This window comes from Aphis gossypii, chromosome X (assembly GCF_020184175.1).
Source record: "Aphis gossypii isolate Hap1 chromosome X, ASM2018417v2, whole genome shotgun sequence".
In the NCBI taxonomy this organism is placed as follows: domain Eukaryota; kingdom Metazoa; phylum Arthropoda; class Insecta; order Hemiptera; family Aphididae; genus Aphis; species Aphis gossypii.
In genome coordinates, this window is record NC_065533.1 from 61201780 (window position 1) to 61214731 (window position 12952).

General features: G+C 31.6%; 1 protein-coding gene and 1 non-coding gene across 2 annotated transcripts in view; both read left to right on the top strand.

The window, feature by feature from the left end:
* The window catches only part of LOC114124187 (irregular chiasm C-roughest protein-like), a 205513-nt gene extending 196934 nt beyond the window's left edge, over window positions 1-8579 (top strand). The window contains exon 11 of the mRNA XM_050205793.1: window positions 4154-8579. Coding sequence (XP_050061750.1) covers window positions 4154-4561 — 408 coding nt within the window. The 3' untranslated portion in view covers window positions 4562-8579. The remainder of the gene's footprint in view (window positions 1-4153) is intronic.
* A 2034-nt stretch (window positions 8580-10613) lies between these two features.
* On the top strand, window positions 10614-10776 carry LOC114124195 (U1 spliceosomal RNA). The gene has a single exon (XR_003592429.1). It is a non-coding gene; the product is annotated as a U1 spliceosomal RNA (small nuclear RNA).
* The last annotated feature ends 2176 nt before the right edge of the window (window positions 10777-12952 follow it).

Sequence of the window (12952 nt, forward strand, 5' to 3'; positions counted from 1 at the left end):
TCCGTATACCGATTACGTTTTGCGGATAGACATTTTTCATATATTTTCCACACCGCGAAAATACGCGCAAAGCATAGTAAGTAGATGATACTTTCCGCTGTGTAGGTACCTTTATATACGCACATCCAAATATCCAATCATATCGCACTATAAATCACCGTGACTTCGGTCCCTGTAACAGCCATTCGGATTGGCATAACGGACTGAGCCTGTTTATAGAAAGCGTTCGTTTTGATTAAGCACCGTGACTCGACAAAAGCGAAAACGGTTGATTGGTGCTCGGTTTTCGTCGCGTTTCGCTGCGTACGATCAGACACAGCCTTTTATTAAGTTCGTATTAAAACGATTTCTTATTCGATTTTAGAATGACAAAGTTTTTTCATCAGAATAGTTTTTGGTTCGATGAAAATATTATTATTGTATAGAGCAGTATATTATAACGCTCGAAACAATAAGTACTGACGAGTTACAAAATTAAGTTACATAACGTTAAAATTACAATTTTTTTTTTAAAGTAACTTTTAACTCGTGAGTTAAATTATTTTGTAGTCGAGTTCAGTTATTATTATTATTATTTTTTTTAATTTCAGTCTCAACCATACAACCGAATTTACAATCTTTCAACAATATTAATACTTTACCGATAGTCCGACGTTTAAAGAGACGTTGTTGCATGCTCGTTTTAACAAGTTTAAAAACAAATAGTTACCTAACTAGCGTCTCCTTATTATTATATCTACTTGATACCGTAGTGTGTGTCAAGAATATACTCATCGACCATCATAAAAGTATATATTAATATATCAAACTTTGTAGGTATCCATAATTAAAATAAATATTTACATAATAAAACTCACGGATATTGAAATATTTTTTATTCCCTCTCGAAATTCGTCATAACGAAAGTTTGCTCAGACTTGACTGTAAAATAATATAATAACAATCGTATGAAGAATAAAAAAAAATTCGATACGCACGTTAGGCGATCGATTAGAGATCAAATTTTTTTCAAAGCTCTGCTGCAAAAGTACCCATAGTAAGACCTATAGTCACTGAGTCTGATTACAGTAAATCATATTATAACATCATTGTAACTCTCGATCGCTTAATACCTAATACCTATATGCATAAATGTTAAAACTAGTTCTTAATAATTTTATTTTATCGCTAAATCTTGCGTTCAATGAAAAATAACGAGAATAAAATTCTCAATCGTTTTTCATACTTGGTTACTATATATATATATACCTAATTATTATAAAACGTTTACAGTTTGGAATTCACTTCCAAACATATTGTGTATACTAAGTACTCTATAAAAAGGGGCGCAATTTAAATTATACGCTCAGCATTGGGGTTAACATACAGTTGCGAACTTGCAAAAGTCTATTGTCGAGACGATGAATGGGATCGAATAAAATGAAAACTTAAGAAAACTGCAATGAAAGAAGCTATATAGTGCTGCTTGCACGTTTAATTAAAATCAACAAAATACACACCTTCAATTATTAACGAGCCATCAAACGATCGTAGTTGAAACAACTGCACTTAGGTGCACACAATAGATATTATAAGGACAATATCAGTAGGGCATTTATCATAGAAAAAATATCCATAAATCCTTGTTTGTAATTTTTTTTTTTAAACCCTCTATCGCCTCGAAACAATTTTTTTTGATAGATATCTATCAAAAGGTCTACTTAAAGGTCATATTATATTATTACCGGCAAGTACATTTTTCTAAAAACTTTGATTAGGTACGAAATTCGGAACCTGCGAGATCTTAGGTTCTAGATCATATTACATGTAGGTTATAATATTATAATCTATAGAAATCGGGTTTATCCGGCAAAACTCCCTTAATATAATAGGTATGTACCTATTATGTATAAGACTCATACTTGTCTACAAGCTTACGCATGTGTGTATGTGCAAACGCGCTTTATACGTGCTTACCAGTGCGATAAAAGTTTTCTGCTTGTCCTTTTCGTTTGGCGCTGCGCGATTTCACCATTGCCGAGAAGAGGGAATCCTCCGGGGAATGGTCGCCGCCCCTCACGAGTGGACACAATGATTTATATTATACACAATCTGAAATGTTCGCAGACGATATATATAAATACGTATACTGTATATATATATATATCATGTGTGTGTGTGTGTGTGTGTGTGTGTGTGTGTGTGTGTGTGTGTGTGTGTGTGTGTGTGTGTGTGTGTGTGTGTGTGTGTGTGTGTGTGTGTCGAGTACATTGAAATCGTCGAAACTCGTTTTTTCGTCTAAACTCAAATAGTTATCGTATTTCTAAGAAGAACACCTATAGTCATCTATACATGTTGTAAGCTCACATGGACGAAAACTGTGGGGAAAGGGTCTAGTCAAGCTCGATCACCGGTCGAGAGGATGCGAGAAAATCATTTTGTCCTGAAACGGACAAAATTGTTATTACCGTTTTATTCAAACTATTTCATATATAATAATTTATGTTTATTGATTTTTTTTTTTTAATTTAAGACTGTTCGTTAAATCGCCGTACATAATATGTAAAACCATGAGTTAAAAATAAATCTATGATAAAATAATTTATATAATTAACTCATTTCGTGTCCAATTGCGTACAAATATAATATAATATTGAGAAAAACTGTGTATACACTATACGTTTACGAATATATTTTCGATGTATAATTCTTGTTCATTATAATATTATGTTATACTTTTGTGTAAACAAGACGTCTCACACAATCGTTTACGTGTAATAATATTTCGTTTTAATAATTTATTTGTTTTTTTTTTTAATGTCGTGCACATAAAGGGCGGCATAGGTAGAATATAAACAAAGACCGAGTAAAGATCTATCTTCCCCTTTTCCCACACCACAACCGTTGCAGGTTCGTGAAGGTTAGACATAAATATGGTAATACGACCATCATCCACATACTGCTAAATATAAACATTAAGACTTACGTACCACGTTACATATTATTATACTATTTGAACATTTTATGGAAATTAATAATTTAACTTTTAAAATGTTTACTTACATAAATGAAAGCTCTTATAAAGACGGGTGTCTAAGGATTTTTTTTAAATTCAAAACAAACATTTATTTTCATTTTTTATTTCAAGCTTCTGAAAACCTAAAATAATATATAAATTAATAGCGATGTAGAGCGGCTGTGTAATACTGCGCAGTACTAATTTTGCACAATCGTCGGTAGCACACGAAAATATTAATTAAAAAAACAAAAACAAAAAACGAAATGACGAGAACGAGAACGCGTGCAGTGCGAGACACTATCTGCAATTTTTAATTTATATAAAATTATACTATTAATTGAAGATAATTTAATAACGTAACTTTTGAGCTATGCAGGCTTATGGAATGAATTAAAAATTAATAATATTTCGAACTCGTCGGATAAAAAGAAATTGAAATTAAGTCCTATAAGTATAGTTAATTCAATTTCTCAAAATATTTCGGTTGAGATATGACGATCGAATTAAAAATATATAAATACGAAAATGTCGACTAATCGTTTAAACTCGACAATATAACATAATACTCACTATATAATATTATATACACGAAACGATGTGTAACTGCAGGTTCGGAAGGGTGAATGTGATTGTTAAAATAATATTAACGAGGACTGGACGGTGCAAATCGGTCAAATAAAAAATATCTAAAAAGGACGATTCGTCCTTGCAATAAAGACTATTATAACTCGCGTGATCACCTCGTCTACGGTGATCGATTGTTTTTTAAGTTAAAACCCCAAACCCGTCGCAAAATTATTATAATAATACCCGGAAAATACCCGCCTGTCACGAGGGGTTGTTTTCACAAATATTCGAGCTCGACACATGGAAATGTCGTGCGGTAGGTCACTATCGCGGCGATTAGACTTCGACAAACATTGTGACGTACACTGCAGTGTGATTTTTCGGGCACCGATTTTTATGTAATAAAAAACTCAAAATATGTAAATATTAATGTTCATGTTTTTGGCAAAATATGTATTTAAAATTTCCAAATTTCAATATAATAATAATTTTAAGATACAAATAAAAACCGTGTACCCACCTATAATAGTGACTTTCATTCTTTTTTATACAATAATAATTAATAATATTGTTATTATTTTTGTGCAGGACCGACCGACCAGCAGCAACAACGGTTACATAGCGGCCGACCGGCTGTACGACCTGAACCCAATGCCGCCGCCGCAGACCGTCATCGCCCTGTCGTCGTCGTCGTCGTCGTCGCCGTCGCCCAAACCGGCGTCCGCGGCCACGGCCGGCGACCCGGCCACGCTGCTCCAGTACTCGGCCACGTACGGCAACCCTTACCTGCGGCCCACGTCGGCGCAGTGGCCGGCGCAACCGCCGCGGCCGCTGCACCAGAAGTACGACGCGTACGGCCGGCCCGAACCGCCGCCGTACAGTGCGGTCGGCAAGGGCAAGCGGAAAACGGCTGCCCCGTCGGCCGCCGCAGTGCCCGTCGGGCCCAACTATCACATCGGCGTGGCCAAGCGGCAGACGCTGGCCACGCACGTCTGAACGGCCCGGTCGACGACCAGGCGCGCAACAAAGGCTGATGAACTATTTATATATTATTATATATTATCATATATTGTAAGGTTATATATAGCGCTGTGCGTATGACCGCGTCGTTGTATAAACGGTGTACCGTCGCCGTGTGTAGTAAAAATTATATTTTATCTATATATATATATAGTGATTGTCTATATTTTAAACTCTTCGGACACCTCCCCCCGAGCTTTGAGGACTTTTCGAACGATGTCGAACGGTTCGAGTGTACGCGGGAGGTTGATTTTGATTTTGATTTTGATTTTTTTTTTTTTTTTTATATAAGTGTTCTTTTTCTACTATTATCGCGTGTTTTACAAATTGTTACGGTTAAGTCGACTAATTGATCCAAATTTCAAACTCCGCAGTTCTAAACGAGTAAAAACAAGTTCCACAAAACACTCCTAAATTAGGACAACTATATAGGCGATGTACTTATTATTGTACACGATTGATAATATTATAAGTTAAATAAAGCCATCTGGCACCCCGGGGATGAACCATGAGGACCATCCCTATCAATATCGAGCCTAAAAATTGTTTTCAAAAGTTATTGTTATTTGTTATTTTAACTTCTTAATAATTACTACACTCAAGTAGGTACGAATTGTTTTAATCGTCGGAAACGCTTATTACTGAGAATTAGCAGTTTTATAAATCGTTGGATGTAATAATAGGTACTGCAGTTATTTTCTCTCTATCGTCGGATGCATAACTTCTTATTGTAACGTATAATATTAACTAAATGTTTAGAGACTTTTTTAATATGATACAAATTCGTTGTAAATCATCACAATAATATATCAACAAAGACCGTTATTTAGCTAATATCGAAAACCCACCCATGCGCATAGGTGATTTGACCTTTTTGTGCATTTTAACTAAAATAACTACATACCAATTACTTTAATTACCTTATTTAAACCGGCGGAGTCATGCAATTTCAATATATTTTGGTTCAGTCAATGATGAGTGCCGTTCGACGGTCCTCTTTATTCCATCGTCGATGATAAACACATTTTTATTGTAAATCGGAAAAAATGTTAATCCTTATCGCCACTGTTTACAGAAGTGGTTCGTCCTGATCACAGGTTTACCACCAAATCTTTCAGCACTCGAAATGAATTAATCGATTTATACTTTGTTAATAAAATCGTTAAATAATAATAAGTAAAATTTTAGAGTTTAATGTTGTTCTATATGTATGTCTTTTTTTTCTTTTTTACTTTTCTACGATTACACTTCGAGTCTTCGACTTTGTATTACACTGGTCCCCACAGTACCTACTTTGAACCTAACCTGTACCGACTATTAAGTTACGTTCCGTTAAGTCTAGAGACATCGATCGCTCTGTTGCAGTACAATCGTCATCTCCAAGTCGTGTGTTGTTCGATTTTCTACTGCATATAATATTATTCAGAGAGGTACTATTTCGCCGAATTTTCCGTCACTTTTGCATCCCGACCCCGTGGCCACTTGCCGTCAAATGCTTAATAATACTCATTGTTTTTATACCGGTTCGACTGTACGTAAAACTTAAAATTATAATGTATATTATATTGTGTTATGCTCGCGGGCAATCTGTTTGCGCGCAATCCTATCAGATGAAAATAAAAAATTCAATAATACAAATGACGATATCGATGGCTTGAAATGCTGCACAAATGCACACTACTACAATAATACAAATGTCTACTTTTTACCCGAAATTCAATATTAAAGTACCGTTAAATAAAGTATATACAGCGTGCAGCTTATAATAATATTGAAGTCTGTTTGTTTTTGAATTTACTATAATATGTACCCTTGTGTTTTTTGTCATACTTATTATAATTAGGTAAAAGATTAGAACTATAATAATGTGGTACCTATTTTTTGAGACAATTTTTTACGAGTATACTAACACACTGATAATAAAAAAACAAAATTTTCCTACAATAAAATAATTTATATACTATTAACTGATTTCGTGTCCAATTACGTTTAATCATGTAACTATATAATATTACATAGAATTAAGAAAAACAGTGTATATAATACTTAGCGATATAACTCTTGTTAGTTGTTCATAATAATATATACTTTGGTGTAAACAGGAAGTCGCACACAATTGTTTTCGTCACTTTGTCTTGTCTGTGATTAGATACATATTATTATTATTATTATATGGTTAAAGTAGAAATTGAGTAATAATTTATCGTTTTTAATACGTTGGTAATAAACCATGAAGACGATAAAACTTGACTCATTGATTTCAAACGTTTTGTGACTTGTGCGATGAAATAATAATATTACGTGTGCGCTTTAATGATAGCCATCGGTACAGTGTTTGCCAAAACTCACCACTTTTGCAGAGCAATTGTGCTCTGATTCCGATAAGACAATCTCCCTCACTACCCCCCCCCCCCCACAAACGGGTGACGTTTATTTTCGTCTTCGAATTTTAGATAATTTCGTTTTCGTCCTAAACATTTTTTTATATCTTTTAAATGGGGCGGACGTGCTATTACAATATTATAAATTATAATATACTGCAAATAGTAATACGAGGCTGCCCTGTACAGGTGAACAATACAATATTAATAAATTATTATTATTATCATAAATAAAACTATATACATTTATATGTTGCGTTATTAAATTATAAATTATAATATATATATTTATGTATATTATTTAGTACCTAATATGATTATATGAATGTGTTAGCCTATAAGATAAATATATTATGATCTGTATTATTTAATTATTATATGTGTATAAGTGTTTATGTTCCAAACAGATATGATCTATATATTATAAAAAATACATATATAATTAGAGGTATATATTATACTATATAAATTATAAACAATTGCATTACTATTACTATTATATTATTATTTACCTATGTTTTGATAGATAAGTATTAAATATTATTATTATTTTTTTTCTTTTTTGTTATTTTGATCGTTATGTTAAACTTATCATATATTATAATATATTATGATAAAAATATTAATCTGTGTATCGTTTACAAATACGAAACGATTTATTTTATAATTATATAGACAAATGTGTACTTAGTTTTTTTCATTTATTATTATTATTATTATTATTATAATTTTTTTTTTCTTAAAAATAACTATACAAAAAATCATTATGTAAATATTATGACGTTAATATCATATATATGTATACCTATACTTATTATTTCAACTTGTATTATAATAATATTGCATCATACGCCATTATTGTGTAAAAATCTACCTTACCTATAAGTGTGTGAATATCAGAATTTATAAAATCATCAAAAAATTTTCGAAATGTATATTTTATTTCTATTTTTTAATTACACATGGTGATACTATAAATCATCTGTATGTACAAGTTGATTTCTTAAAAGGACTCGCTCGAATGTACCCGAAAATTATTAACGTTTTTGGAAATATTTTTTTCTTTCATCATAATCAAAAGTCATTATAAAACCAAATTTAAGCAAAACATGAGTTTTAAACTTTATCGAATGACGCAGCATTATAGGTACATTTTTAATTTCATAATATTATTCTGCGAATACTTTTTCGAGGATTTCGGTGTGCAAAAAATTCGAATTTTAAACGAGTATAATTACTTATAATTATAAGTATTTTAAGTTTTGATAAATAGAGCGGGGTGGCACACAAAACACAGAGTACAGAAGTACTCTTCCAAATGTTAATCTACTATATACTCTTATAGAAATATTTATTTAATTTTTTCCAATTAGTCGAAAAAATGTTTCCATAAACGTTGATAAGGGTATTCATATTTACCTTTTTGAGAAATCAGTGTATATACCTTTAAAAAAACCACCCTATACCATAATACCTACTGTTAAAAAATATTGTAAGTATATTGTGGTTCCTTGATGTTTATTATTTATAATATAATATATGTGTTAATATATGTATTACCTATATATTGTACAAAAGTGAGAAAATATAAAAAATATATCATCATATTGTAAGCTGTGTAATAATAATATCATCGATGTTGCAATAAAATTTTAAATTTTAAAAATCCTCGTTTGTTATTTTGTTGTGAGAATAATATTATAATCACCATTAGATATCGTTGTGCGGAAAATAAAAACATATAAAATATGTATAATCACAATATAATATGCGTAGGTGGTGGTACAACAGAGGTATAGTATGATATCGCTTACGCCTGCAACGTGTTTCATCTTGTCGTTATTATACATACATATGCGTGCGTGTGTAAATTTTACCAAAATAAATAAAATACGTACACCTACACTGAATATTGTATCGAACGAAATGTGAATTGCTGCAATAATAATATAAATGAAAAACGACGGCAGGGGCGTCACTCTTCTGCACGGGAGCGGTAAAGTCACTCGCCCTCTGTACGTGATCTTTTTTCTATCGCGTTTGTGGATACCTATAGATACTTTTTGTCGCACTAGCGATATAAATAATATATTTAGACAATATATATGGGCCAACGTGTGACCTATACCGTCGGGCAATAAACAAAGTATATGCCTTTCGGGTTTACGGTCTAATGTGTGCACTGTGCAGTGCCCATCAATGTTCACCGTATTCTGGTGGTCCACAAATAAATGAATATATGTATAAAATTTGCAAACTATGTATCCTCTTAGTTGCCCTTATTAAATTCACCCGTTTTAAATTTGGTCGATTAATGTTACAATTTAAGGTATCGCGTAATATTTTTGGTTTTCTGATTTGGTGTATAGATGATATTTTCGACATATTATTATCGCAACTTAATACATAATAGCTGTCTCTTAATCCATATAGGCGCAAATCGGTTCAATTTGTCGGGGAGGCTTAAGTCCTGCTGACTATCATTACATTGAAAATATATGTGGATTTCCTAATGTTAAACCACAATTATTATTATAGTATCTTAAAATTTAATACAAAGTTTTGATAGTATATATTATAAGTATATACCTAAGAATATTATATAAATATTATTCCCTAAATATTTAATAAAAATATCCTACATGTTTAATACCTATATATATGTTTTATTTACACATTAGGTTTGTTCCAACACGGAATTTGGGATTAGTTGCCAAATGATCCATGATTGATTTACAGCGCATGCGCTAATGTGGACTGATCGTGGATTTTGATCACTGTTGGAACTCATTTCTGACTATCCGCCACGATTAAAGATACTCTTTAATCGTGCTGTCTACAATTGCAAAATAGATAATAGATAAATGTACGCTAACAGTGACTCGGACTTCCAGTCCGGTCAAAATCCGCGGATCATTTTGACTGTCAATAACCTGCAGTCATAAAACTGGTCTAATATCATGTTTTTTTTAAGCTAATTATGACTTTGGAGAGGCTAAGCCCCCTTAGCCCGCCTGCGATTTGCGGCTATGTGTCTCACCTAAATACGTCAACATTAAACCATGTACAGAAACTAGCATTTCAGGGCCACTGCCCGTCGTCTGCAGGTCAGTTTCAAGCCATTATCAACGATTGCGCCATCTAACGGCTGATTTCCGCATCGAAAAAATCTACCACAAACGCTTTGCGGTTATTGCATCTGCCACGACGAACGACTTAACTCGACTAAATCATAAGTTTAGAATATTCGAATTATACGACGACGCTACGGTGACATGTGTTCAATTCAAAATGAATTTCGAAGTAGGTTTGTTAACAGGTTACTACAAACGTTATCCGGCTTATGGTCTCAAAGCGTTCGAGGTAGATTTTTTACGATGCGGAAATCAGCCGTTAGATGGCGCAATCTTTGATAATGGTTTGTAACTGACCTGCAGACGACGGGCAGTTGCCCTGAAGTGCAAACTCTTGGCCCTAGAAACGGAATTTTCTAGTCATCGAACGTTAAAAAACTAAACAATAAAGATATTGAAACAGTATTGGGGTGGGTAAACAAAGTTGTGGTGTGAAATAGGTTGACACCGCTACACATGTCGACAGGATCTAGGATGGCATATAAGATCTGCTATAATAATCGATCATAATAACAATTTGCCGCATCGAGGACAACCGTGATCAAAAAGACGGTTTCCTCCATGGGGTGAGCCCTATCATTGCACATCGATTGGGTTAACCCCTGCGAGTTTCCCAAAGTGGTTTTCTCGGATGCATAATTTTTGGTAGCTGGGACTAGCGTTCGCGCTGTCCCTCAGAACACTTGAGATTTTTAAACGTTATATTATGTCTCTTTTTAGGTGGCCTGCTAACAGTATATGTCCTATGGCCTATGTTAACAGTACATTGTGTGATTCTCTCTCACTCACCACTATGTTATATGTATTAACTTGAGTTTCTTCTAACAATAGGTGGCATGTCAAGAAATTATCTATTACTTCTATCAAGTTTTATTTAGAACCCTAAAGTTTAATTTTAGCTACTTTTAATATCATTATACTTATTAGGTATGTAAAATCTTATTAAGGATTACATTTTAACCTAAGAAAGTAAGCTAATTTTCTATTTTTTTTCAATCTGTCTTAATTTTATATAAATACAATTTTTTTAATTCTTAGTGTATATTTATAAACTTTTTATAATTTTCGTAAAAAATATGTTATTTATTTTGACTATTTTCCATAAGAATATTATCTCAAAGAACCTATCTATTAAGAATAAAATATAATAATACAGTCTCGAAGGCTTGTATTTTGTTTTCAACAATAAAAAATATCTTGAAACTAGAAATATATATAACTCTTGTAATAATATTTTTATAAAACACATATTCATATACAGTAAGTATGCATTCCAAACCCATGAAATATATTTATTACAAAATCATAGAGTAAAATTTTAAGGTCTTTTTGGTTTTTTGTTGTTCCTTAAAAATTTGTTATGGCTGATTTAAAACTACACGTCTCATATATAATTGTATAATAATTATAGTGAATATAATTAATATACTGGAAAGTATACATATATGATATATCAGTGACAAATGCTGACTTCGAAGTATAGGCATACTTATTTATCATAAATTATAGTTCTATTTAATTAATAATCAATAAATGATTTACAAATTTATATTTGTTTATTTATAAAATTGTTGAATAAAATGGAAAATAAAATGTTGAAATAAAATTATCACTCACTCGTGCACGCAAATTATAATATAAATCATTGACGAAATGCAACACACTCTTATTAGTTAGTAATTGAATGCCCAGTTCTCCTCATTCTACTGATTTATAACTTTTTATCATTTTGCACATTTATAATCGTAAATTTTGAAATGTTAATATTATCATTTTGAATTATTTATAGATATATTTTAACTTGCATTTTTTTTTTTTAGTTTTTCTACTAGAAGTATGGATTAAAGAAAAAATTCACTGGTTTAAAACGATCGAAAATTCAAAATTTAATACAGCGTTCTTCATAGGTTTTACTACAAGTTTAGTTTTTAACAAAATTCGTTTTAAAAGTTAAACTTTTTAAAAAAAAAATAATTTTTATGGCTAAGGATTGAAAATTTAGTACTTTATTTCTCATGTGTAATTTAGGTATACTACAACCAAAAATATCTCAAAAATATAAAAATACAATTTTTTATGTTCAATTTTGAATGAATTAAATAATATTAAGCATAATAATTAAATAATAAAGTTTTTAGCTATACTTTTTTTGTAATTTAAAAATATATTATTCATGTGTTCCTATACTTAAACTTTTATTATAGATATTATTATATTTTATATAGGTACTCAATGACATATTTTTCAAGAACAAATTTTCGGAAACTGGAACTCAGAATTGCGCGTTTGTATAGGTACAATTTCGTATTCATTGTCCTTTAAGACGCGTCTAATATAATAGTTACCTAACACTTATATCGGCTGATGCTTTTCTTATGGCGCATACACGGTTTATAGGTACATAGTACACCTTATATTTATTTTTTTAATGTTTAATATGTTGAGAGATAATAAAACGACATTTACAATATTTTACACATTTTTTAGTCACTATTATACTCCTTGTATGCTTTTTTTTTAATCTAAATTGCGTATCTCTTAGCATAATTTTTTTCAAGGGAGTGAGCAAATTATTCAATACCTTTGATTCTACAATTGTGAATTCGCCAACTCCAACCTGTAAACGATTATGATTGTATTATGAGATTCCACAAGATAGGATGGTGACGATAACATACCTACCTAAAAAGGACATAAGGAGTACCTATAGTTTTAAATTAGAATGATAGCCATGGTGACTCGGAAACTAGCAATAAGAGATAGTAGATATGTATATAATCATTAGTCATTGCTGGGCAGTGTAGTCTCAGTCTGTAGTGCTTGACAAATGCATTGAAAGAACATACAATACA